The sequence below is a fragment of the Prinia subflava genome, chromosome 15 (assembly GCF_021018805.1).
Source record: "Prinia subflava isolate CZ2003 ecotype Zambia chromosome 15, Cam_Psub_1.2, whole genome shotgun sequence".
NCBI lineage: Eukaryota > Metazoa > Chordata > Aves > Passeriformes > Cisticolidae > Prinia > Prinia subflava.
This window is the reverse complement of record NC_086261.1, coordinates 73,142-100,782: the sequence shown is the minus strand read 5'-3', so window position 1 is coordinate 100,782 and position 27,641 is coordinate 73,142. Positions and strand designations below refer to the sequence as shown.

At 42.0% G+C, this 27,641-nt stretch overlaps 1 protein-coding gene across 6 annotated transcripts; it reads left to right on the top strand.

Annotated features, from left to right (window-relative positions):
* The first annotated feature begins 167 nt into the window (after positions 1–167).
* On the top strand, positions 168–27,066 carry TP53BP1 (tumor protein p53 binding protein 1). Of its 6 annotated transcripts, none has more exons than XM_063412209.1 (27): positions 168–477; positions 562–613; positions 683–770; positions 1,039–1,109; positions 1,754–1,912; positions 2,379–2,460; positions 3,309–3,481; positions 4,288–4,417; positions 4,752–4,843; positions 5,987–6,189; positions 7,158–8,349; positions 12,225–12,344; positions 12,969–13,205; positions 14,219–14,276; positions 15,467–15,559; positions 16,663–17,161; positions 18,117–18,269; positions 20,045–20,334; positions 20,639–20,815; positions 21,065–21,486; positions 21,618–21,809; positions 22,266–22,469; positions 22,993–23,205; positions 23,795–23,889; positions 24,880–25,079; positions 25,848–25,993; positions 26,728–27,066. In XM_063412209.1, exons 1-27 carry the CDS (start codon positions 307–309, stop codon positions 26,913–26,915), a joined length of 5,700 nt encoding a protein of 1,899 aa, XP_063268279.1. In that variant the 5' UTR covers positions 168–306; the 3' UTR covers positions 26,916–27,066. The 6 variants fall into 6 exon arrangements, with proteins under 6 accessions (XP_063268279.1, XP_063268277.1, XP_063268275.1 ...); XM_063412207.1 differs by having other exon boundaries at positions 12,969–13,211; XM_063412205.1 differs by having other exon boundaries at positions 1,039–1,127; positions 12,969–13,211.
* Positions 27,067–27,641: the final 575 nt, after the last annotated feature.

Genomic DNA, 27,641 nt, shown 5'->3' with positions numbered 1-27,641 from the left:
GAGCGAGCTCCGCGGACGAAAGACGCGAGGCTCTTTGTCTCTCCTGAGCTCTCGCGGCCAGGGCGAGCGGGCGGCGCAGCTCCGAGCCCGCAGCCGTTCCCGCTCCGGGGCGGTGTCGGGCCCATCCCGCCGGGTCCCGGTGCCGGTGCCCCCCCCCCCGCCGTCTCCCCGGTAACAGCGCGGGGCGGACGGGTCGCGCGCGCCAATCGGCGCGCGGCAAGATGGCGGCGGCGGGAAGTGCGGCTGGGTTGGGCGACGCGCGGGCGGCGTAGGGCCCGGCCGGGCTCGCAGCCTGTGGCGTCCTGCATGGAGCGCGGCGGCAGCAGCCAGCTGGACCCTGGCTTCTCGCCGCAGGACACGCCCCTCCTCATCGTGGAGGACTCGCAGCCCCAGGGCGCGGAGGCGGACGCGGAACGGGCTTGGCTCGGCGTGCTGGCCCGCCGGCTGCCGGCCCGGCGGAGCCCGAGTCCCGTGCTGGTGAGCGCCCGGCGTGGTGGCAGCACCACCCGGCCTTGCCCGGCCTGGCCCGGGTCTGACGCGGCCCCCGCCTCTGTCTTGCAGGACATCGTCTGCGGTCCTGCCGGCAGCCGGGCGCCGCTGGAGCGACTCGCAGGTAAGGGCGGAGCGCGGGGTCACGGCGGGTCTGGGTACCGCGATCGCGCTCACAGCGCTGTGCTTGCAGAGCCCATGGAGAGCCCGGCCCGTCCGAGCGCCTCTGGACCGCGGGGTTGCGTCGCGGAGGAGTCTCCGCCGCCCGACGGGGAGAGCAGGTACGTGAGGTGGGCCGGGCCGCGGGAGCCGCCATCCAGAGGCTCTCGGCCGCCGCCTCTCCGGCCTGCCGAAATCGCTCTCGTGCTGAGGACAGGCCGAGAAGGCGAGCTCGGTGCTGTAGCGGCCGTGCTCGGACCCGGCCAGGACGTGCGGTGCGGAGGGCTTGGAGCGCCTGGTGGGTGCCAAGTGACCCCTCGGAACACAAGCCGCGGGAAGGCGGCCTTGCCAGGAGCCCCTGCGCGACGCTAGCGAGTCTCTCTGTTGCAGTGCCCTTGGAAAGGCCGGGGAACGAAATGAAGGTGATGTTGAGGACTGTGCTTCTTCGCCGTGTGTAGAAGGTAACTTCCCCATTTCAGGTCAGTTTTTTGGGTTTTGAATCAGATCGACCGTCTGTGCAGTTTTTTAGTTGAGCTGACTCACTTGTCTCTCCAGGGGTAATTGTGCCGGTAGTAATAGGTCAGAAATTGGCATCCTTTTCTGGAAGTTGATGTGTGTGTTTTGGTGTTAAAAAAAATTAAATGGTTGATTTATTATTAGAATTGATCTTTAAGACTGAAGGTGGTTTAGAAGTGGCAGGGATGCATTGTGATCATTACGAAATGGCGCCTTATTATGAACTGGCATAATGGTCGTTGTCATCAGAGGATTTTCAGATGCAGGCTGTGTATTATCAAGATTATTTTCTCTTCATGGAATGGAAGTCTGCTGCAGTTCCTAATGGCATTACATAAGCCCTTGCTGATTAATACAGATTTCTGAGTTAATGGCCGCTGTCCCTGTTCTGTTACCATATTTTAATTAGTACAGGTGAGATCAGATCAGTTAGTTTATTCAGTGTTTCAGCAATAGCCTAAATACTTTGCATGTTAGAAGGGTATATCTTTTGCCCTTGTAAAAGTGATCGATGGCTCTTGAATATTTTTTTTTTTTTTTTTTTTTTTTTTTTTTTTTTTTTATGTTTGTAATGGATGTTTGGTGTTAGATACAGGCATGTCACAGCTCCAGTTTGGAGTTCTAGAGCTGTCGCAGAGCCAGGACTTTGAGAGTGACTTCACGCCCAGTGAGGGAGATGCTAGGCATCAGCTTCACTCTGGACCTGCTGTCCTTTCTTCCAGACTTGTGAAGAACAAGTCTAGATATGGTAAGTGAAAATGATCATGGACTTCTTGCTGCTATGTAGATTCTATCTGGCTTCTTTAAATTATAAATGTTATGGTTTTTTGATGGGCAATACAGTATTAGTAGTTTTCAAAAATGAGTTCACAGCTCACTGGTAGTTGCAAAGAATTTTATCCTCTCTTTCTTCTTTCTTTTGGGCTGATTCATTTGTTTCTTGTACCCGTCCAAGTGCTATCATTGATTCTTTGATTTCTCTTTCCTAATCTGTTTTCAGAATATTTAGACAATCTGATACTGAATTCCCTCCCTGGTAAAAACCTCATCCTGTCTTTTTTTTTTTTTCTTGTTATCATAGATAATTCAAAATTAATTTTTTTCCATATAAGGCTTGCCTTGGTATTTGTGTAAATTACAGACTTGCATTTTCTTATTTGTGTGTTAATCCAGGTGACATAAGTAACAACTTTTTTTCTTTTATCTCTCCCTAGAACTTTGTGGGGACAACACAGAAACTGACTCCAGCACAGAAGCACATACTGCTTTGGAAAGCCAGGCAGAGAAGTCTGAAGGGTAAAACAGTCTGTCTTCTCTGTAGGTCTTTTCTGGACATTCTGAAAGCTGATTTGTGTCTTTTTTACTAGATTTTTAGATGTGGGAGAGGGTTCAAGGCAAAAGAGAAAGGTAAAAGGAGAGATATGTACTGTTGAGACCTTTTCTGCAGCAGTGCTGACTAAGGAGTGCTCTCAGCATTTCTTGATGAGAAAAGATGTGATGTCAAACTCCTAAACACAAAGACATCAATAGGTTTGTTTTTAAGGGCAAGTTTACTGTGTAATAAAATACGCCAGTAATTTTCCTAAAATGATATGACTGGTATATACTGGAAGTGATAGTTCATTTTAAGTCACAGAAATTATCTTGAAATAACTTAATCATTGTAGCATGGGCTTTGGCTGCACAGGAGAAATCTGGAGGCTAAGTGGTGGCTATTCCAGGATGCTTTTGAGTATTTGCTATTGTAAGCTTTATGGTTTTAACTGTTTTTAAGGGAGAAACTTCAGTTTGTTGAATACTATTTATTCTATCTGGCATAAAATTTATATAATATTTAGCTCATATTATTGTATAATAGTAACATTAAAGAAGTGAAATGAAATTCCTAGAATCTTCATTGAGTAGAAGTCAGCAGAACAATATCCATTCCATTTAAATGTCACTTAGATCAGTAGAAAACGTAAAAAAAATTCTGAAAGTATAACTTATCAAGGATAAAAATATTACTTTGTCAAGAGAAGTTTGTCTTCCTTCTTTTCTCCTTTTTTTTTTCCTGTGTTATACATAAGGGAATACTTTGTATCTGTTACTGATAGATTTTCTTAACAATGTTGTCATCTTACTTTATATTTTGAATTTCTTAGGTCAAAGACACTCTCATGCATATCCAGAACTCTGCAGGAAGCAGAAGAGCATACCAGAAGTAAAATGCCTGTCAGTGATGACAGTAAAACTGAGGAATCCCTTGGTTCTGGTCACGAGGAGTCAGATATCTTGTCAACTCAGGAAGAGATGTTTCCCGAGAATCATGCAACAGGTAACAATAGACAAGCAGAACCAAAATGTCCATCCCAGAGACAGTCATAGACGTCATACCTACTTGGTCTTTATAGACATGTAGTGTTTTAGGGCGTAGAGCGCTGTGAGCACTCTTCATGTAATTTCTGCTACAGTTGTGAACACTGTGGAAATGAAAGACCAGAGCCTCATTCACTATAGTATGGAATAATGTCTAAATGTCACTTCATGTTAGAACAGTTACTGGCTTGTTAAATACATTTAATTTCCTTTCTTTCTGTGCCTGTTGAAGAGCAAAACCAAACCCCAACTTTCACCCTCTTCTGAAACTAATAATGCTCAGCCTTTGTAAAGACACACCAATGTGGATAAGTAGTGTAGGCAAACTTTCCCCACTGGTGTCTATTCTGGTCTGATCTTGTGAATGAACCTTCTGTATCCAGAAGACTCAAGAACAGCCTTCTCTTCATACTGAGTCAGTGGTCAGTGCAAGGTGTCTTTTCTTCCAAGAACCTTGCCTATATTTGCATTCTAGTGCTGGATCAGGTGTGCCGATATTGGAGCCATTGGGGATTTTTTTTAATTCCCAGGTAGGAAGACTTGTACAGTCTAAAATCTGTTCAAATTTTTGTTTTTCATCTGAACTATTTTGTGTTCATGTTTCACATACTGAACTGTCATGTGCAGTCCTTCACCAGCTCTGAAAATCAGCTTGTCATTGCCTATCTGAGAAGGAGCTGTGCAATAGCATGAGTTTAATTCCTCAGAATTTCCTGATCACTAATTTTTGACCATATTTCTGTTTTTATTTCCTTTTATTCAAAGCTACTGCAAGGAGTGGCTGTGCAATAACCAGGTTGGAAGAGGGAAGTTCTCTGGCATGCACCCCTGCCCGCAGTCTGCAAGTCCTGCAGCTCTCTGGACAGGCATTCCATGTACAGGAGGGTCATTCCATGTAAGCAGAAAATCCCCAAACTCTTTTCAATAACTTCATTGCAGTAGTGCATTCCCCCTACTCTCTTCATTATTCAAGGACTTGTGCTTGATTTTAAGAAAACAGTGTTTTAATTTTGCACTATGAGAGGAGCATGGCCTTATTTTGCAATGAAATGAACTAATGGTGGCCATGTGATCCCTGACTGTTGCTAATCTCTTACTAGTGAACACCTGACACTCGTCTTTCATGGGAAGAGTTGTATTGTGACAAGCTGGAGCTTGATAGGAGGAGAATTTGATACATTTTTTAGTGAGGTGTGGTTGTCATTTCCATATTTCCTTTTTGTCTGCAGTGTCTCTTCAGGCCTAGTTATTCCTCCTCCTGTTTCCTTTGGACCCAATGCCCTTGTTCCCAGCAGTCCTACTGAACAGAAGCAAATAAAAGGTAACATTTTTCTGCACACTGTGTGTGGTCGTGTTTCTGTGCACTGGTTTAGTCAGAGTTTGCAGGCTTTTCAAAGTCTGTTAAAACTATGTTTAAAAAGTAAAGCAGGACTGAGAACAGTAAAGGGGTAGATGAAGGGAGATCTGTACTTGTGGCTCTGTTGTTTATGATTCTCTATATTCTCTATCTGCTATTGATAGAGAATTGTAAGTACTACTTACTATTAGTAATAGTAATAGTAAGTACTACTTTTATTATGATAGCTATGCTTCCTGCATAGCTATCATCATCATCATCATCTTAATATCATAATAAAAGTAGTACTGTTGTAGTAGTACTACTGTAGTAGTACTGTTTACTAGTGCCCCTTCCCTTGAAAGATGGAAAATGCTTTGTATGGCATACAGATTTCTGCTGGCAATTATCTTCTTTCTTTAGGGACAAGCCATTCTTTTGCTACAGGCAGAAACCTGTATTAAGTCTATACTGTTCAAGCAATAGGACAGACAGATAAGAATTACATCATTTAAGTTATTTTACCTTAATGTGGACACCTTCTGCAGTATTTGTAAAACCTTTCATGTTCCAAGTGTGTATCCTAAATTGTGATGCCTAAAGAGAAATTATTTGATGTAATACGTTGGTAGCTAAATATTTTCTCTAAGCACACATTTATCATAAGGGATAAGATATCCATCCATGCAGGCTTTTAGTATGATACAAAATCAAATATTCCTTTCTGAGAGATTCCTGTCCCAGAATGTGAAATACTGTTAGAACAGATATTTTGCTAGCTGGGGTCTGAATTTAGTTGCATTTTAATAAAGATAGAAAAAAGAAAAGAAATACCTCAGAAAAATTCTTTTTTATAAATTTTAGACACTTTTTTTCTAATTGTAGTTCTAGACCTGTAGCAAAACAATCATATGAATTTGTAGCAAAACACTTGCTTCTCCTTTTGAAAGTAAGAATACAGATGTTTTGTTGATCTTTTTTTTTTTTCCCTACAACAAGAATGCCCCTGGAGACAAGATTTTAAAAAGTTGAATACACCACTGAAGACAAATCTTCTAATAGAATGTTGGAAACTTAGGTATAACACAAGAATTTAGTGCTAATACCTTTTCTGCTCTTTCAAACCAGATGAACAGATGGATATATCTATCCCTGCCCAAGGAAGAGAACTGATGCAAAAGCAGAGAGGAGACATGCTGGAGGAGATGGCCCTCCCTTGTATCCCTCCAAGACCTCTTGTTCAGCCACAGGCCTCAACTCCAGTGTCCCAGAGTGCCCCAACCTTCTTTCCTGGATCTTTACCTATACCATCACAACCACAGTTCTCTCATGTAAGAGTTCATGTATATAGCTTTTCTGAGGTTTTTATATGGCTGATGCAGAAGATGTGTTTGAGTCAATTTCTGTTCTTTTCTGTTGAGCTTCCCTGCTAAGCTGGTTCTCATGAACCTCCCTGTTCCCACCAGTCACAGTTATATATTAGTTGTACTATGTGGCAGTTTTTTCTGCAGAGAAAATGCGAACAACTTACGAAGGCATAGTGAGTTACAGAACAGAAGCTGTTGTCTTAGACTATGCTGCCTTCTTATGCTGAACTGGGCATCCTTGCATCTCAAACTGCATCATAAAGTAGTTTTTTATCAGGCAAGACCTTAACGTCATTTTTCGTGGAGAAAGGGAAGCTGTTCCATAATAAAGCATTTTTATTCTTCTACAAGGCTAGAATTAATTTACTGCATTTTTCAAGTTGCTTATTCTTGCTAGCTGTTGTTTCCTTTGTGCATTTTGATTCTGGAAATGATAACTGTTCAAAAGGATTTAACAGACAGTTTGTGGGTTTATAACTTAATATTATGAATGTCATGAACTTGCTAGAAACTTCAGTAGACGAAGCAGTGCTTCTCCTTAGCTGAAACTAGCATTTGTGATAATATAATAGCTATCACAGAGAATCTTTCCAGAGCCTTTGGTTGTTCGAGTAAAAATAGCTACTAATTTGCCGTATTTGCCCTGTGTTTTGTGATTTGGTTGTGAAAGATAAAGGATTGTGTCTGACTTTGCTACAGATGTACTAAATAGTAATATGTGGTGATAATTTTTCTCAGCAAAAACAGGTCATATAAATGTGTGGGGAAAAAAAGTTTTGGATGTTTGTTTGTTTTCATTAGTTGTTTTTCAATCTGTAGTTTTGTGCTAAACTTGCTCTGATCCATAATCCAGTGTAATTTTTTAGGAATAATAAACAAACAATCCTACTTGGGGTGCCCTAATACTCCATGTCCCACATTTTTCATTTTAGGATATCTTTGTTCCAACTCAGAGTCCAGAAAGGAAGCATGAAGGAGAAGAAAAAACTGCTGCTTTAACCCCTTTATGTTTACCAGGAGATCTTTCTGGATCCACAGAAACTTTGTCAAAGATGCCTACAGTTGACATCGTGTCACAGCCTCCTGAGTCCTGTAAACTGATGCTTTCTGCAAGTGCATGTAGCCAGCTCACAAATACAGACATCAGTTCAGGCTCTCTGAACACAGGCCAAGACAATGAGACTGCACAGGTAGAGAGGATTTCTGAATGCAAGGCCTCAGACTCAAGACTCTGTTTTGTGGAGAATGGTAAAATAAAAGTGAATGCAGATGATCAGGCACCCTCTGAAAACTGTGAAAAGGCAAAAAAGCAGGATGTAGATACTACAGGAATGCCTGTAGGACAATTTGTTAGTGCAGGTGTTGCAGGAGATGGGCCATTAGCCCCCACAGTTCATGAGGAGATCGAGTATATTTCTGGAAGTCAGGCTGCTGCAGATCAGTCTGGTCTGCCTGAGATTTTATCATATGCTCGAGAGACTTCCAAGCCTGAGGCAGTTCCTGAGACTCAGTGTGAAGAACAAGAAGAAAAACTGCAAGTAAAAGAGAAGCAAATAAAAGAAGATAGGTCTCTTGTTAATATAACACTTACTCATAGGTTTATTCTTGAAAGGGAAGGACAGTGTTATGAAGGTTCAGAAGTGAATGATTCTTGTAAAAATAGCAAAAATATAGCCCAGGAATTAGAAAAGATCGGACCACAAAGTCAGGGAAAAGAAGCTTCGAAAGGTTGTACTCTTGATACTGGGGAGGCAAAGAACATGGATAAGCTGTCTTTTAAGGCTGTTGCAGAAAACATGGCAAAGCTTAATGAAGTTTTAGCTAAGCCTTCTGTAGGGGAGTTACCGGGGCAGCACAATATGCATCCAAAGTTGAAGAGTGATGTCCAATCAGAAATGGCATGGTGTGGCAAAAACCATCCTGATTGCTCAGAATTGGGACAGATAATGGTAATAAGCAATCAGCCTTCACTTCAAGAGAGAAAGATTGAAACAGGAGCGGTTCAGCGCAAGAATCAGGTGCCAAAGAATATGGAGGATACTGTTACTACAAGGAATCTGGAGCAAGAAGAGCAAATGCAGCCACAGGAGAAGGCAACTTCTGAATTCCCCAGTCCTTCCAGTGGTAAGCGAATTTTGGTTAATAGTTCAGGTGTATATTAAGGTTAATAGTTAAGGTGTATATTTTGAATAATGTCAAGGACAGCTGCATACAATCTGTTTTCAGGGAGCACTGCTATGGGATGCAAGTTAAGCAGTCTCTCTTAAGAGCAGCACTACACCTTACTGTGTTATATGCAGAAAGTGAACATGACTTTGCTGTTTTCCCCTGTGGTTTAATTCGTGACTCTCACAACTTTATGATAGGAACGCAGGGCAGCTTGAAGAACTTAAAGTGTTGTGACCTTGGCAATGTTCAGGGATTTTTGTGACTTCTCCCCCACTCAAGAAGCAACAATTGCAGGGTCCTTGAAAGGAATAGGGTGTGTGGAAGTCAGTACTTTCCCTCTTGTAGGTCTCATTATTTTCTTTTTCCTTTTCTTCCTTCTCAGAGGAGAATTTTCTTTGTGGGGGTTTAGAGAACAATTTTGAGCTAGAAACTAATCTAGCAAGTTTTTCCTGAGATTTTTTTAAAGTAGAATGGCTTTTCACTTGCACGCAAGCTGTGGCTCAGCAGGTATTGTCATGATGCGTTGAAATAATTTAACATGCTGTGTGTCATTGTACAAGATGTGGGATACTACACTTGTTTTGTGGAACTTTCACCTCTTAGCTGGCTTCATTTTTAAACACAGTTCTCTAGTCCTTAAATGAGAATGAATGAAGAATGATTTTAGTGTCAGAATATGTATTTCCCCCTCTATGAAGTCTATGTTTATGTTAGGAAAAAGGAAAAACTGTAGGACCTCAAATGTTATTTATAAGTTGAATAGTGAAGCATTTGCTACAATATTTTTAATTTCCTTCAACTGAAAGAAGAGAAAATAGCTTTAGTATACAGAAAATAATGCTTTGAGGGGATCTAGTCAAAATATTGGTCAGGAAGTTCACAGGTATTCTGACTCCATTGCATTTTGTGATCTAAGATGAATTTCCCTGTGAACAAGTCCACGGCATTTGGGACTGCATGTTTTTTAAGACAATTTGGCATAGTCAGGAGAACAGTACTGGTCTTCAAACTTAAGAACAATATGTGTTTTATTAAATACAACAACAGGTTTGGCAGTACACTGCTGAAATGATGATAAAGATAAATAGCTGCAGTTACATAAGGTTAAATGTCAGGTTCCACTTCAGTATGTTCTTTCACAATATTCATAATCCAAAACTTCCTTTTTAATAAAGCATAAACAAAATTGTGTTTGACTTCAGATAATATTTTGCCTCTCATACTGTACTCAAAATGTTTTGGTTTTTTTCTTAGACAAATCTAAATGCAATTTAAACATATCACAGTTGACTGAGTTTACTTTTGAAAGAGATCTGCAATGCATTGTTTAAAGAGAATTAATTCAAAAATTAATGCTTGTTTGTGTTTTACGCATTTGTATTACACTAAAGGGCTGATCGATGTTAGGAGAGTTCAGGCTTTTGAGATATTCTACCTAATTGCCTTCAGACTCATGAAGCATGGTGAAAAAGTATGTAGAGTGGTATTTGCTCTCTTACCATCACTCAGTCCTTAAGGTATGAGGAGCTGTAGAGCATCCCACTACTCTTAAAGCAGCTTTGTTATCATAATAATTATTTTCATAATAAATATTTTAGGAGTCTAATCCATTATCAACAAATTATGAAGCATAAATCAGTAAGCGTAAACTTTGGGTGAGGGCTTGCCAGGGCTACACTCTTCCTTCATCCAGGTCACTGATGAGTAAGTTGAGGCTGGACCCTGCAGTGACCCCTGAGGACATCACTAGCTACAGGCGTCCAACTAGGTTCTGCACCACTGATCACAGCCCTCTGAGCTCTGTCATTCGGTCAGTGCTCAACTGGCCTTGCTGTCCATTCATCCAAACCACATTTCCTGGGCTTACCCATGTGGATGTTTCAGGACACAATGTCAGAAATCTTCTTGAAGGCGGTGTAGACACCATGCACTGCTCTCTTCTTATCTACCCAGGCAGTCATTCCATCACTGAAGGCAAACTGATTGGTCAAGCGTGATTGCTCCTCAGTCAATCTGTGCTGACTACTCCTGATAACCTTCTCCTCTATGTGCTTACTGATGACAACCATGATGAGTTGTTCCATCATTCCATGGACGGAGGTGTAATGGTGGCCTGTAGTTCACAGAGTCCTCCTTCTTGCCTTTTCAAAGACTGGAGTGACACTGACTTTCTTTCTGTCCTCAGGCATCTCTCCTGTACTCCATGACCTTTCGAAGATAAGGGAGCATGGCATAGCAGTAACATCTGTCAGCTCCCATAGCACTCATGGGTGCATCCTATCAGGGCCCAAATATTTGTGGGTGTCAGATTTGTTTAAATGATCTCTAACTTGATCCTCGTCCAAGGGGAAGCCTTTCTATCTCTATACTTTCTTGCCTCCGGGATCTTGGTTACTGGCCTTACTAGTAAAGACCAAAGCAAAGCAGGTATTCAGTAACTCCACCTTCTCTGTATTCTTCATCACCATGGCACCCACCACATTCAGCAGTGAACCCACATTTTCCTTAATTTCCTTTTGCCACTGATGTTCTGGAAGAAACCCTTCTTGTCTTTGACATCCCTTGCCATATTCAATTCCAAATGGACATAAATCTGTAGCAGGTTGATGGTCTTAGGAACATAAGAAAAGTTTATTACTTTTGATTAACTGTTTTCATTGATAGAACAGTTGAGACAGTAATGTGAATTAAAGCATTTCAACTTAGAGGTGAGGCGTTCACATTTTTTTCAGTTCTTGTGAAAGCTTGTTGGTATTCTCTCTCATGGTATCCCTTGGTGCAGTAATTAGATTATGCCGTTGGTCATCACCTGCGCTGGGTGATCATTTCATAAATTCTTTTGATCATTTGTTACCCTAACAAAGCCTGGCAGATGTGGATTTATAGGTTAGAAGAGATTGTGGTAGCTAGATCAATCAATATTCAGTGGAGTTGCTTCAGTTTTTAAATAAAACATTTTTTAAATGGAGACATGCTCTAGGCCATGATATAAGAGACATTCATAAGCTGTTCATGAGGAGGGGTGGTTTGCCTTCCAATGCATGAGTACCATTGTGCTAGAAGTTACCTACCCACTGCAAAAATACACTGAAGTTCTTGGGTTGGTCTTCAGGATGTTGCAGTTGCTGGACCATGTCACAAAGCTTGTGATAGCCAGAGAAGTAGTGGTTTTCAGAGTTTTCAAACAGATGATACTTAATTGTTTGCTGATTGGGCATTTTTCTATGACAGGATTATGCAAATTACTTTTCTATGATATTGAAAGTTTGCAAATAAATGCATGGGATGAAGCAGAAGGAAAAAGCATTTTCTTAGGTTTTTGATTTATTTTATTTCTTAAATCCTGCAACACCTGCACATAGTAAATCCATCAAGGCATGGTTTCCCTGATGGGATAGCTCACCTCAGCCATCATTCCATGTAAGTTTTTGGTTATCAATTCAGGCAACATGTAGCTCTGCCGATTCATTTCTGTCCTAACCTTCAGTTCTGTTTTTGACCTCATCTCCCTTTTCTGTGGAAAATCCTGAGCATCTCTGAAGCAAAGCTGAATTCTGTAAAAGTCCTGTTCGTGTCAGGATATTTAGTCTCCCTTTTATTTGGCACCTGGGAACAGCTGCATCAAGTTGACCACAGTCCAGATTTTCACTGAGAGAGGTTTTCCACATAAAATGTGAGGAATATCAGTTAGAGTAGCTGTTCAGGGGGGTTTTGTACAACACCGGTGTTATGGTTTTCCATATTTCCATGGCACAGTGAACCTGTGCTTTTGATATTTGAACTAAAGTAGACCCTTGAAATTACTAATTCTGGTGCTCTGTGTCTTTTAGGAACCCTATTGCATTTTGCTTTGCCGAAGGAGGGTGATGTCATTCAGTCCTTAACTAGCATAACACCACCTCTTACTGGCCATCTCAAAATGGGATGCAGGAGACACAGCACACCAATTGGTGAGTTTGAACCAAATGGCTCTGTTGTGGAATGAAAGCTTAGAAGCTTTTGATTAGATCTTAGCAGGATCTAATAGGATAACTCAAACCTACCTTGGCAAAAAATGTTGCAACATTCCCATTCTATGGGGAGGGCTTATCCCTTCCCCACAATTTCCTTGTTGTGTTTTCTCAGTCTCTGGCAAAGGCGTTTGCTCCTTGGGTGGAGGGTGGAGCATGTCTTCCTTGCACTTACTGTGGTCCTGCATACAACTCCATTAAAGAATGTAAAAGAGCCTTCTGACCAGCAAAAGAGCTTAGACTTCAAGAAGATTGCTTCCAGGATTCATCATCTTTTATCAGGACTTTCTCTGCTAGGTTCACAAAACAGGACCCTGCAGGTGCTAGATGAATAGAAATCTGTTCTGCTTGGGTAGTAGTAAATTATTCTGTCACAAATGGAGGGTAATACCTGTGCTACAGAATTTTCTTGCTTCATATCTCTTGAAAGGAATTTCCACTACTGCAGTATTACTGATAATTCATGCGGTGAAGTGCCTTCAAACCAAAACTAGGACCTCAACCCCCGCAATGTGAATGACGGTAGCTACTTCTTGTTTCTTGTTTTTGTTTATATTTTTTCAGTGGATGATACTTGCCCAGACAGCACTATAGCAACCAGTGATGTTACAGCAGAGGGCACAATGGGGACCAACAATGTCACTGTGGAAAGTGCAGTGGTATCAGCAGATGTGTCAGAAGTGTGTGAGAAAGGAGAGTCTGGTGTTGTTCCTGAGTCAGATGCAAAACTTTCTCTGCGAATGAACCCTGTTACCCCTGTGAATGATGGGAGCGAGGAGTCCTTGCCATTCAGCCTGGAAAGTAAGAGTATGAAACCTGAAGTGTATAGGTCCTCCTGGATCTCAGCCCTAACTCAAACCTCTCTGTGGCATCCTCCAAGATAGTCTCTGAGTCCCTGTAATTTTTCTCATTTTTCTTTTTGGGCAGTGTCACTTAAATTTGTTTCTCTGTTTCTGCAATGCTCTAAGCAAGGATGAAGTAAGAAGAGAGGCCTCTGTTGTGAGGAAAGATGTTTCCAGCAGACTACAAATTTTGATGTGTAGTGGCAATGGTACACAGGACAGGAAGTGAAGTTTGATTGTGTTGGGAGGGAAAAATACATATACATGTATAAAAGAAAATATAATCATAGAGTAGTTTGGGTTGGAAGGGACCTTAGAGATCATCTAATCCCAACACCCCCTGCCATGGGCAGGGACCCCTTCCACTAGGCCAGGTTGTTCCAATCCCCATCCAGCCTGGCCTTGGACGCTTCCAGAGTTGAAGCAGCCATTGCTTCTCCAGGCAGCACGTGAAAGTGCATCACCACCCTCACAGGGAAGAATTTCCTTCTAACATCTAATCTAAGTCTCTTGTCTTTTAATTTAAAACTGTTTCCCTTTGTCCTATTACTATCTGGCCATAGAAAAAGTCTCTCTCCCTTTTATTTTTTTTTCAATAAGCCCCCTTTTAAGTACTGAAAGGCCACAGTCTCTGGAGCATTCTCTTCTCCAGGCTGAACAAGCCCAGCTTTCTCAGCCTGTCTCTGTAGGAGGGATTCTCCAGTCCTGTCATCATCTTTGTTGCTTCCTCTGGACTGGTCCATAATCTGGACAAAAAACGTTCAGCAGGATTTTAATCAGAACAGTGGCATTCAGTCTAATAGTCTAAAACATGTAGAAACTTAGGTCTGTTCTGAGAAGTTGGACAGAGAAGCCTGGGCACCCCTTGTCCAGTGTTACTCAGCCTCTCTTCACTGAATGTATGGAGCTGGGAAAGGTCAGGAGAGTCATTTTGGATGATGCCAAATCATCCTTCCTTCCTTCCTGTTTCAGAGCCTGCAGCCAGTGACAGGAAAGATGGATCCTCTGCTGCTGCTGAGGCTGCTGCCAGGTAACTGGGCTTCGTGCTGGGCAGAGTTCATACAAAGGTCTGGATAGGTCCTTTTTCCACACATTATCAGCCACAGGGAAAAAAAATTAGGAGACTCAGAAGCAAGTAACATTTTAGTAGCAGATATGACATTAACTCCTTAGATCTTGCAGCAGGTTTTAATTACATAGGCAAAGTGGGAACCCCACTTGTTTGTTCACTATGGGCTCTGTGGTACCTACTAATGTCAGCATTTTGCCTCTGTCTGATTGTTGTCAAAGTTAGAAATTCATGTCTTGTATAGTCCAGAATGCAAGTCTGCCTTATCCATCTCTTAAATTTCAAATATTTGGGTTTCTGCTTTCTTTCATGGTGCAATTTTCTGCAAAGAATCTCTGAGAAGTTCTGAAAGAGAATTGTCTTTTTGGTATAAAACTGATAGAAACATGAACAATTTATGGATATACAGAAATCACAGGTTAACATATTGACCAAAATATTAAATGGTCTTTTGATTTGTGTGTATCTATCTAACCTCACATTCAATGTCTAGCATTGCTTGATTTAGCTTGCAGGAAGTAATGTTTGTAAGTACTAACAGGAATCTAAGTAGGAAGACAGTGATCTGTAGTCACTTGAGTGAAGTGTAGTGGTTTGAAGTAGTGAGAAAACTTAGGAATAAACTCAGTATCCCTTTTTACAGGCTTGCTTCCTAGATGGTAATAATGCCTCAGTGCTGAGGATGAGTGATAGTCATTTCTCACTGTTTGAGGATGGGTTACCATTGTAGGTATGGGATGAACAGGAACTCTCAGGGTCTGCTTTATGACTGTCATTCCCAGTATTTTTTCGGTCTCATGAAATTCCTGAGAAGTAAGCCATAAAGGGTCTGTGTCTCCTGGTGGGCACCAGAAGCAGTAGATGCTGAAACTCCTGATGGTGCTGCAGTTTTCCACACAGTGTTTTCCAGAATTGTTCCATTGCTATTTAGGGTGTCTGCAGAAATTACAGACATGCTTGTGCAATTGCAGCTTCTTTCTTACCATTGAGAGAGATCATCTGACTCATTCTGTGGCTGTGTAGGTCAACAAACTCAATTCTCTTTGTTGTTCTCACAAGGATCTAGAGAATTCTTGTTTTGCTGTATGAGGGTTTTTCTCACTTCCTGATGCATTTTTGTTTGTTTGTTTGTTTTATATCTGCACTGCTAGCTCCCAGAAAGCTTCATCTGTGTTTAGTCGTGTCTGTGAAGTTCGTCGAGAGGATGAGGCCAGAGGTCATGGTCTTTCCACTTCTCCATTTAGGTAACTCCTCACAGTCTTTGCCTGCCAGTCCTGGTTGGATTTATATCCATATGTGTGTTTTCTACATCAAAGAAATTGCACTAAGCCATTTTCTTTGGGTGACTTACAAGGTTGGGGACAATGGGGTAAGTATACTAAATCTGTACGTTTGTGTCTCACATGGTTATTAGGCTTACCTTTTGACTGAGCAGCCATGTGATTCCAGAAGACTGATATACTTCAGTGAAGTCTTGGGTTTGAGAAAATTGAGATCATGTTTGAGGCTGTTTAAGTACTTTTTCTGTCTCTTCTTCTAAGATCTTCTCACCAGTTTTGTTTATTTGTTGTTGCTGCTGCTATTGTTCCCCTTCCAATGACTGTACAGCTGCATATGTTACAGTGACGAGGATGCTGCATGGGGAACTAGAAGTAGAAATCTGTTTATTCAGTGTTTTCCATTCTATCTTTAGATGGGACAGTGAGATCTTGGTCTAGGTAGAAAGAGTGAACTAAGTTTCAACAGTTACGTTAAAGACCATAACGAATAGGGATTTCCAGCACTGGGTGAGGCATAGCCAGAAGGGAAGACAGTCACTCCTCAAAATCCTCAAGTACAGGGAAGCCAAATTGATACTTCTAGTTGGGCTCAGTATAGTGTCCATATAGTATCTGGCAGAGGCAGTACTTATGGCAGAGGAGACAAATTCTAATGAAAACATTAGACAGCATTTGTGTTTTTGCTTCTGTGTCGTCTTGCGACATGTGATTATCAGTTTCAAGCCAATCAACCACTGGAGCAGCCTGAAGTAACTTCAAGATGGGATGGTTCTGGAAAGTTGCATAGTTGGTGCCTAATGTGTGGAGTATAGCAAGAAATTTTGTATTTCAGAAAGCATTTAGTTATGTACAGTGTCAGCCATACGTTTTACTACTCTGTGTATCACTTGAGAAGTGTTGAAAGCTTTTTTTATTATTTGAACTCTCTGAGTTCTGTGCAATTGTGTGAAGCAATTGAGTGACTGCCAAGGTGTTTTTTTTAAAAACTGGTTTCACTTGAGTGGCAGCATATTGGTTGTCTTCTTTTCTTAATCAGTAGTTTTGATCTCTGTGTAACTGGTTTGCAGGGGGGATCTGTTCGTTTTTCCTGGCACACAAGAAGATACTGAATTACATGCAAATCCCAGTGATTGGCAGTACCAGCAACAGAAGGCAGGTGACAGTTATGGGCAGATCCTAATTCCTCAGAGGATGCAGCAGGACTGCTATCAACAATCTTCTGGTGCAGAGGATGGAGAATCTATGGAGACTGATGTTGTAAGCACTCAGGCAGAAGATGGGAGAAGAATGCAGAGAAAACAAAGTAAGGCTGTTAAAATTGGTCAAACTCAAGAGAGGTGGGAAAACATCAAGAATAAAGGGATCCAAACTACAGCAGACTGTCTTTTTACCCCAGCAACTGCCACAACAGCAACACAAACAGAAGAAATCTGTAGACAGGTGGAAATGGGAACCAGTATGTCTGGGCAAAGACCTGGGCAACAAGATGTGAATATTCAAACCGACAAGAGTGGGGAAAAGCTTGTCAACACCTCTGGAGATGATGTGGACTCTTTGCACAGTCAGGTGGGATGAGGGCTGCCTGTACTTAACTGCTTTAGGACAGTAAAGTATCCCTTCAGCCAGTAAATTCATTAACAGTTGATTCTCTGTTGAAAAAATACCAAGGACCACTTTAAAATGTTCATTCACAAGCTGTCCTGAATCAACTGCCAAGGTAGCAATACTCACTGGGCAGCATAAATCTGGGAAGTAAATGTCTCCCTATATATTTTCTGGAAAAATGTGACAAGTTTTGATTGGTTGGTTAATTGTTTTTGTTTGGGATTGGGGTTTTTTTGGGTGCACATATAGTTAACACTGTAAAAATATTTTCACTTTTTGTTGGCTGGAGATAGGAGTTGCATGAAATTTTGAGTGAAGGGTTTGATGTTTCTGTTTTGCATCAACCAACTTCTGATGGCTTGTTCTCTCATTCCATCTGATGACCATGGATAAACACATGAAGGGAGAACTCCTCCAGAGAAACATTCTAACAAGATGGATAACTTCAAATTAGTATTTTGGAAAGTACTGCAGACTCAAAAACCCCTACTGCTTGGCTGTTACAGTTTATATATTTTTTTATCAACAGAAAGACTAGAAAAATTATTTTTTACTAAGCCTGATTTGACATTAATTAAGAGATTAACAGGGCCATAAAAAGACAGTGCAAGTCTGATGTGATATGTCTGAGAGTCTACTCAATCAACGAGTATTGGAAGCCACGCAAAACAAGTTTTCTGTTTCCTCCTTGGGCTGCTGTGATTTCCCTTCCTCTACTTGTCAGTAAAATGGGTTCAGTTCTTTGTTTAGGGTCTCTTGTGTTGTTGCATTAATTTGTAACAAAATGCTTGAAGGTTCCCTACTCCTGTACTTTAACATGGTATGAAGCAACTGTACTGCAGATGTAGCCCTATTCAGAAATAGTTTGCTTTTTGTTGTGGTCTGTTTTGTTTTTACTGTATCGTCTTTATTGCAGGGAGAGGAGGAATTTAACTTTCTTCACCCACCCAAGGGCCGAGTGCAGCATCGCCACATGCGAACCGTTCGAGAAGTGCGCACTGTTGTTACGCGTGTTATAACAGATGTTTACTACGTCAATGGTGAAGAGGTGGAAAGAAAGGTAGTTGAGGTAAGTTCCTCTAAGTTTTCATGGTTAAATAGAATAAGATAGTGGCTGAAAAATAGAAGTAGTTAAAATGAGAATGTTATGGCTGTAGAAAACAAGTTGAATGAACAAATCTGTGTGCTGTGAAGACAAGGCTTTCTTCATGAGCGAACTTGCAGGCCATTTAGTGAATGGCAAAAGCTGTGGTTTTAATGCTGGTATATTTCATGCCATGTGTTCCAAAGACACATTTGAGTCCCAAAGAACTCAACAAAAGACTTAACTATGTGCATCCAATTATTTTAAAAGTCTTGAAGTTTTGGCAGAATAGAGATATTTCAGAATGAGCAGAAACTTGATTAGTAAGCAAAAATCACTTCTGCCTGTAAAATTGAACTATGTAAGATAGTTTACCCTATAGTTTTGCAGTTCAATGTCATTTTTAACCACAGTCTTTTGAGTCTTGTACCAGACTCTGTAAGAGGTCTTCAAAAATCAACTTAAAACTGAGGAACAAACCAGCCTTTTATTAGTACACTTGTGTAGTGTATGTATGTACTTGTAATATGTACATTAATTAATTGGAAAGTCTTTAGAGAATCACAAAAGATAGCTGAGAAATGCTGATTTGATGGGCACGGTAATCACATCAGCCTGCTAGCAATAAAATATGACTGTTAGTCTATAAAGGTAAAATAACCTGAGAGTCTTGTGCTGTGTAGTGACAGTGAGTAATGATACAAAAGGATAAACTAGTTCAATACTTTTACAACTGATACTACATATGAAATTCCTTATTGTAACATAAAAATGGGGAATTAAATGTCCTGAAATATGCTTACGTAGTTTGTGTAAACACAATCATATAACCATTTCCACTTTATCTACTTTATAACGCTTGATATCACTATTTTGTAGATGCATGTTTTTATATCCATGAACTCCAGATGACAAGCTGTCTGAAACTGATCTTAGATTACAAGCAACAAAAGACTCTTAATGTCTCATGTATTTGTTGCAGTCTCACACTCTAGAATTATTCAAAGCCAGACCACTTGGATACCAAGCCAAGCTCTGCCTTGTTGCTTTGGAAACTTCCCTGTCCAACCATCCAGGAGCCACTCTGGCAGTCACAATGGCACCACCTGAGCTGGGACCGAGGTCCCTTCACAGTGGACAGCTCCAGTGAGCCGATGGATGCCCTACAAACCCCACACTCACACAGTCAGATCAGGTTTCCTCACCGTCTGGACCCCAGGTTTCCCATGGCAGAGTCTCAGACATCTGGAGCCTTAAAATAATTTAATCTTGTTGCAATAACTAAATAACAAAATAACAGCTTGAGCTGGCGCCTCCAAGGAGGGACCTCGGACGAAGGTCCCTCCTTGGGGAGTTTACACCCTTACAGTCTAAACTGGAAATGTATGGGAAAGTCTGGGAGTCTTCTGTTCCTGCTGTGCCTCCAAGTGTCCAGGTCCTACAGCTTTTTGCCTTGAGCCCTTGCCCCCCAGAGCTCAACATGCAGCTCGCACTTGCAGCCCTGTGCTACCTGCACTGAATGTATTCCTCAAAACTGCTGACTGTTCTTAGTGTGACCTCTTGATACAGAGCAGCTGCAAGCCTGTAGTGAGAGATGCACTGTCTACCATGGATTAGCCCAGACTAAAGTATGCGTGGCTGTCATCAGCTTCATGAATGTGGTCTCAGCTTGTCTGCACTTTGGACTGCACATGGACTGCTGGTTGTAAAGCATCTAGCACATGCATCATCTTAGACAAACCTCTATTGTCTCTTTTAAGGAATCTGAGGAGCCTGTAGTGGAGTGCCAGGAATGTGAGACAGACATGTCCTCTTCTAGAACTGCGGGGGGCTCATCGCTGACCTCAGGGGACCTTGGTGATGTCAGCTCCCTCTCATCTAAGGCCTCAAGTCTTCACCGTACATCCAGTGGAGGAAGCAGTGGTCACTCTGCCATGCACAGCAGCAGCAGCTCAGGGCGAGGAACTGGAGCTGTCAAACGGAAAGTGTGTGGAACAGAAACTGGTGAATTTGCTTTACCCATTGGCAGAGGCACCTTAGGAAAACTGAGGTAAGTGCAGAGTCTTGGGAAAAGAGGAAGAGATGTTTTTCAGAAATGAGCATCTGGCTTGTGAGTGTGAAGCAGGGTAGACCTAAATCAAAGATTTTCTGAGAACGATCTGTCTTGATGAACAGAAATAACGAGGTAGTATTTGCTTTTGCATCTGTTCTTCCTAAAGGAAGGGCTTGTTTCCTTGTGAGCTACTGCTTTGAATTTTAGCAGCAAAGAGGCAAACTGTGGGATGATCAAGAAAATGGAGGATCCTAGTAAGCTGGCTTGTCTTCTCAAAACAGTTAACTCATATATTCTCTAGCCCTAGGAAAGGAGCTGGGCAGCCTGCATCACCACTCAGAATTAGCCAGACAGGAGCACTGCCTTGTGAGGAAGAGGAGGACTCTACGCCTGGCCCTCGTCATGCTGGCAGGGCACCTGTGACAGTTCGTGGACGAGGAAGAAGAGGACGCCCACCATCTCGAACAACAGGAGCAAGGTACTCTGGAAAAAGAAGACTGTAATTTTAATTTATTGCAAGAAAGAAAATGGGGAACTTCTGTCTTAGTGTCCTAGAGGAAAATGAGTGCTGAGTATTTCAGAAGTTAGTTTTTAGTGATATCATGTAACAGCTGGAAGGACCTCACCCAAGTCTTTTATACTTAGTAATGTTTTTTTCAGATCCTTTTGGGAATGCGTTTTGTCTGGTTTTTTTTCCTCCCATATCTGAGATTGCTTTTTTCTACAGAGATTTGGCTGGACTGCCAGGTATGGAGGATCTCTCAACTACAGCATCACCTGAGGAGAAATCATTTACTCGTTCAGTTCGCCTGCCAGATGGAGGAGAGAAATCTGACACTTCTGGCTTCTCTGCCTTACGTCGCAGTGACTCTCCAGAAATCCCATTACAAGTGGTGACTCGTCCTTCGGACTGTGCAGGCTCATCCACTGGGAGCAGCTTTGTGGGCCTCAGGGTTGTAGCAAAGTGGTCCTCAAATGGGTACTTTTATTCTGGGACGATTACCCGAGATGTTGGAGCTGGAAAGTACAAGCTGCTCTTTGATGATGGATATGAGTGTGATGTGCTAGGAAAAGATATTTTGCTCTGTGATCCTATCCCACTGGAGACAGAGGTGACCGCACTCTCTGAGGATGAGTACTTCAGTGCAGGTAAAAGCAGTGCTTGAGTTTCATCCTTGGTTTTCTGAGCTGCTGATTGTAGGGGGAAATGGGTGCTTGTTCCAGGAGGATGAGAAGCCTGGATATGGTTGCCTAACAGCTCTTGCTTGCTGTCTTGTCAGGTGTGGTGAAGGGACACCGGAAGGAGTCTGGAGAACTATACTACTGCATTGAAAAGGAAGGCCAGAGGAAGTGGTACAAACGAAAGGCTGTTATCCTGTCTCTGGAACAAGGAAATAAGCTCCGGGAGCAGTTTGGGCTAGGTCCTTATGAACCTGTCACCCCCCTGACCAAAGCAGCTGACATCAGTCTTGGTAAGGAAAGGAGCTGCTGACTGCTGTTCTGTGTCTTGTGCCTTTGAGGTAACTCTAGTATGTGATCAGAACTGCCAGTGTTTAAATGATTCTGGGTATTCAGTGATGCTTTCAGTACTTTAGAATGAGTTCTTTGAGATCCTTTTATTATTTGGTATCAGAGACTTAGTGGTATTGACTGACTTGGGGAAAGTGGTCTGCTTCAAGGATAGTGATGCTTGCTGTACTTACATACACTTGGTGGATGGCTGCTTTGATACAAAGTCCAGCAGTACTGAGAGGAAAACAGGGCTTGAGAAGAAAGACATATTTTTTTCTTGCTTTCCTCTGTCAGAGGGTGATGACATGTATCTTCTAGGTACTATTGAGTTCAGCCACTTCTGTACAGATAGGTAGGGTGAAAGCTTGTGGACTTTGGTGACAGCCCATGACTAATCTCTGCATACTATACTGCAGATAATCTGGTGGAGGGGAAGAGGAAGCGACGCAGTAACCTTGGTTCTCCTAGCACTTCCAGCAGCAGCACAACTCCCACTCGTAAAGGGCAGGAGAGTCCACGTGTCCCACCAGTCTCACTGTCTGGGAAAAGGAAACTTATTGCTTCTGAAGATGAACGATCCCCAGCTAAACGTGGCCGCAAGTCAGCAATGATAAAGCCTGGTGAGAACTTGCATTCATCTAGTTTTTTCCTCACTGCTTTTTCTGTAATTGATCTTTCCACTGTCCATAACTAAAAAATAGATGAGATTGCTTTTTTTTTGTTCTGCATGGTTTGAGACTGATTCTCCCTGGATGCATTCACCAGCCAGAAATATTTTTAGCATAGTCTGAGTATTTACTTGCCATCTTTTCCATTCCGCCTTTCAGAAGTGTTTTGACTTTAATGGTGTGATTTGTGTCTCTCTTATCTGTTTAGTCAGTCCTGAAAGCTGTTACAGGGACCCCTCACAGCAGTCAGTGTTGTTTCAGGATGTTGATAAGGCTTGCAAACTTGTCCCATTAGTCCTTCATGTTTTGATTTGAAGATTCTTTGCAACCAAAAGAATAAAAGATCCCTACCTAGCCTAGCATAACGCTAGCCCAGTCCTGCCTCTCTGTCTCCTGCATTAAAATATCTGAGTTGAACAGATTCCCCAGGTAAGACAGATCTTTGAAGACTTATGGTGTTCCTTTGTCTCTACAGGGGCTGAGAGAAGTGGAGAGTTTGTAAGCACCTCTGAAGGTGTAGATGCTGCAGATCCCCCACTACTGGAGGGCGATCATGGACCCTTGCCCCACAATAAGACCCTCTTTTTGGGCTATGCCTTTCTTCTCACCATGGCAACACCAAGTGACAAATTGATCAATCACCAGAAACCATCAGATGGTCCCACTGGGAGCAGCGAGGAGGAAGAAGGTAAAGAAGGCAAATCTTACCCATTGCATTTTCAAGTGAAATGCTGTGTCTTTAGGAAAAATGCTGGATACGGTCTGATCAGACATTTGTGTGCATACTTGTTTACCCTTTTGCTCTTCAATCCTTTACAGAAAGGACCTAAGAGACAGTCTCTGACTTAGCCAACTTGCAGCCTAAGATGTGACAAACCTCAGTGATGATCATAGGCCTGTTCAGCAAGCTAAGAAAGGTGTGAAAATCAGTGAGATTAGCAGTGTCAGAATAGTATAATATTAGAAGGAAGGTTTTGAGAAATAAGGGATAGTGCTGGCAAGCATAGGACTTGAAAGCATGTATGGATTGTTCCAGTTAGCCTTTGCTGGTATCACATTTCATGCAGTCAAGGTGACAAAGTGCTCACCTGGCTAGTTGTGTACTGCCCTTTTTGCTGCCCCCTTTTATTTTTTTTTTAACTCTTTCAATGATTTTCTCTAGATATTCTTGGGAGAATGGCTGGGATCCCTTACTGGAATGGATGAGGGTTTTGTAGACTGAGGTGTAGGAACATAAACAGATAGATTATAGTTAAAAATTGAACTTTCTGCTGTAGATTTTTTAGAGATGACTCCGTATGATAAACATTACATAGCACAACAGCTGCGAGCAGGAGCTGGCTATATTCTGGAAGACTTCAATGAAACCCAGGTAAGGGTTCACTTACTAATCTGGAGCAACAGTCACAGATAGTTGAGATTAGAAGGAATTTTTGTAGTTTATGTTGTCCAACAGCTGTGCTGAAAGCGGGTTCAAATAGAGCAGATCGCTTAGGTCCTTGTCCAGTTGTGTTTTGAGTATAGTCAAGGATGGAAACACCAGAACCTCTCCAGGCAGCTTGATCCAATTAGGAAAAAAAAAAAAAATTTCTTGTGTTTTTGTTTGTAACTGTTGCTTCTTGTCCTTTGAGTAGATAATGCTGAGAGGAGTCTGGCTGCATCTTTTTATACCCTCGTATCAGTCATGAATAAGTATTAAAAAGATCACCCAAGACTTCCCTTTTTGCTCTTTAACAAGCTCAGCTCTCTCAGACTCTTCTGGTATATCAGGTGCTCCAATGCCCAGGCCTCTTAGTGGTCCTTGGCTGGATCTGCTTCAGCATGTCTGGTGGTTTTGGTATACTGTAGAACCTGGGATTGGGTGAAGTACTGCAGATGTTGTTCCACCACAGGTGTGTGCCATGGAACACTTAGAGGTAGAGCTCTTCATTTACCAGATCTACTTGGACAACTACTGTAATTTAGTGTGGCACTTTTTTTTTATTTATTTTTTTTTAAGTGAAGCGGGTAAAGGGTTTTTGGAACATCTTGCTTGAGGAAGCAGTCTTGTCTAGTGACTTACTGAATCTCAGGCTAAAAGGTAAATTATCTCTTTTGTCTGAACTGGAAGAAGCTATGATACAAAAACTACTAGGAAGAGTTTTTGCCTGCAAACTGCAGAGCTTGGAACAGGATATAGTTAAACGGATTCTGAAATCAGTACTACCTTTATCTAATTACACCTTTCACATAATATAGCTGTGAAAATCAGGGTTTCAGTTGTTTTCTTCTTTAAACTGTTTAATAGCAGGATAATTTTGGGGGGGTTTTGCAAGCATTTTGCAAGCTCTCCTGGTTACATGCCTTCTTTTCTCCCCTGAAGTGTAATGCGGCATACCAGTGTCTTTTAATCGCTGATCAGCATTGTCGGACTCGGAAATACTTGCTGTGCCTTGCCAGAGGGATCCCTTGTGTGTCTCATGTCTGGGTCCATGATAGCTGTCATGCTAACCAGCTTCAAAATTATCGGAATTACCTTTTGCCAGCTGGATATAGCCTCCAGGAGCAAAAATTGCTAGAGTGGTGAGTGCCAAATAACCATGACCTGGTTAGTCCACAGACTTCTTGGAGAGACCTGTCAAATTCTGAAGGCAACCTGACTACTGCTCCCTACTTTCCCTTCCATATAGGAACAGCACTTTCATCTCTTTCCTTGGATTTACAATGACCTCTAATGCTAAGGTACATTTGGGTGCCATATGCACAAAAAACAGAGTCTCCTTGGAAGTAAGGAAGGTGTCAGTCTTCTCATGAGGAAGACACAATTCAGACAAGGCTTCCCACACCCTCGGCTAATTTCTCAGAAATGGATAAAGGAGAGCAATACTATGTTAATTTCCTTTTCCCTTGATACGTTTTGAAGCTAGCTTCTGCATTTTCTATGGAGTCTAATCCAGTAAGTCTGTTCTGCAATGACAGAGGTGGTCAGACTCCTTAGGCAAGCTGAGGGGCAGACACAAATTTGTAGATAGCTATAGGCTTTTGGGCAGGAGACTGATATCTTCCTGGTTAGCCCTGTCAAAGTGGCTGGATGCGCACAAAAAAGGTGGTTCAGGATTAGGGAAGAGTTTAGCTTAAGTTTGGATATAGGCTGCTGTGCGCACCCCACCAACACTGTCTAACTCTGTGTTACTCTCTATAAACAAAGGATAGTTACTCCAACTACTTCAGGAAGGGTGGTAAGAGAGTGGGTCATTGTATGCAAGATATTCAAAATACATATAAAGGAGCAAATCAGGTGATTAGACTAGTGGATATTCTTACTAGTCTGTGTTTCTCTTTACACTACAGGCATCCACGAGAAAACCCATTCCATAACCTGAAGGTTCTCCTGGTGTCAGACCAGCAAGAAAACTTCCTGGATCTGTGGTCTGAAATTCTCATGACAGGGGGAGCAGCGTCTGTTAAACAGCATTACTCAAGTGCTCACAATAAAGGTACTCACTGGCCAGTTTCTCAGAGAATCCTATGCCACTGTGGTCTTTAGTATGGCTTAAAACTATGTGGGATGATTTACAAGGTTGTCTGTAAGCAGAAGGGAAGGCAAAGGGCAGACGCTTGCTACTCAAATGTAATCTGTATATAGAGTACATCTAGACCTGTCTTGCAGAGCAGATGCTGCAGCAACTCAGAGCACAAGCCATCAGCTTCCAGCCTATGTGGAAAGGGAAATAGGCAAGGGTTGCTCCTGGACCTTCTATTGGTCTCTCAAATTGTGCATTCCTTGTCCTTCTGAACTTGGGTGTCTCTCCCTCTCCGTATGTGATGTAGGCCCTAGCACTCACAGCCTCAGGTCAGGACTCACGGTCCTGCCTGTACTGTTGGCTACTGCTTTTCTCCTAATTTTTATCTGGACTAAAAGGAATATTTTCTTATGAGATGCAGGGTTGCTGTAGGTGTGTCTTAACTTTTACAATGAGAATTCACTGCTTAGGAATGAGAAGATGTAAGAGTGATTCATAGTGGTGAAACACACTCATCTGCCAGGTTGGATGGGGCTTGAAGCAACCTGGTCCAGTGAAAAGTGTCCCCGTTCTTGGCAGGAGGTGGAATGAGATGAGCTTTAAGGTCCCTCTCAAATAATTTAGCATTCCATGCTTCTATGATGTTCTGTTGCAGAGCAGAATTTTCTTTCTTCGCCTGACAGATGCCTGTCTTTACTCCTGTACAGATATTGCTTTGGGTGTTTATGATGTGGTGGTGACTGATTTTTCCTGCCCAGCTGGTGTCTTGAAGTGTGCAGAAGCTTTACGGCTGCCTGTTGTCTCGCAAGAGTGGGTGATCCAGAGCCTTATTGCTGGGGAGAGAGTGGGCTACAAGCAGCATCCAAAATATAAACATGACTATGTCCCTCACTGAATGAAACTCTGCCCTGCTGTCCAAATGTTGTGCAGACTGTGTTTTAAACAGGTTTTAAATGTTTGTGAATTGCGCAGTATGCATGGATTATTGTATATAGTTTTATCTGCTGGACTTTTATGATTAAATAAATGTTTGATCTCTTGTGGTATCTGCTGGTACTTCTCCTTTATCTAAACTTATTCCAGGGCAATGCCTTCAGGAAAGGAGTGCAGAGAAAAAGGAAATGCTTACATTTCTCTGAGCTGAATAGCACTAATACTCTGCTTTTGAGTAAAGCCTGAGCTCAACACAAAGTCAATTACCAAGGAAAGAGTGTTTGCCATTGGCAGAAGTTCAGGGCAGTGGCATTTCTGTTTGTTGGAAAATACCATGTTGTGTATTCCTCCAGTTCGCTGTTATTTTTCCGCTAATTTCATTAATGTGCTACTGAGGTGAGTGCTAAGAATTTCTTTGACAAATATCACTTTGTTTTTTGCTAATTCTCTTTTCTTTCCCTGTCATAACAGTATAGGTATTAACCTGTCTTAGTGGAGATGGGCTCCTATCTAACTAGAGGTAGACACAAGAACCTTGGACAACTGAACTGCTGGGAGACTGAGATACAAAGAGTATGTAGGTGCTGTGTGTCCTTAAATGGTAATGGGATAAACTGCTTTTGAGCTTCTGCATTCACATTAGTGGTCAGCTGGCACAAAGATAAAAGCTCTTCACTCAAACAATGCT

Excerpts from the sequence above, each read along its gene's own strand:
- TP53BP1 (XM_063412203.1), top strand. The coding sequence starts at position 307 with ATGGAGCGCGGCGGCAGCAGCCAGCTGGACCCTGGCTTCTCGCCGCAG. Across the intron at positions 3,482-4,287 it reads TCCCGAGAATCATGCAACAG|CTACTGCAAGGAGTGGCTGT; the intron begins GTAACAATAGAC and ends TTTTATTCAAAG. Across the intron at positions 20,816-21,064 it reads TCTCGAACAACAGGAGCAAG|AGATTTGGCTGGACTGCCAG; the intron begins GTACTCTGGAAA and ends TTTTTTCTACAG.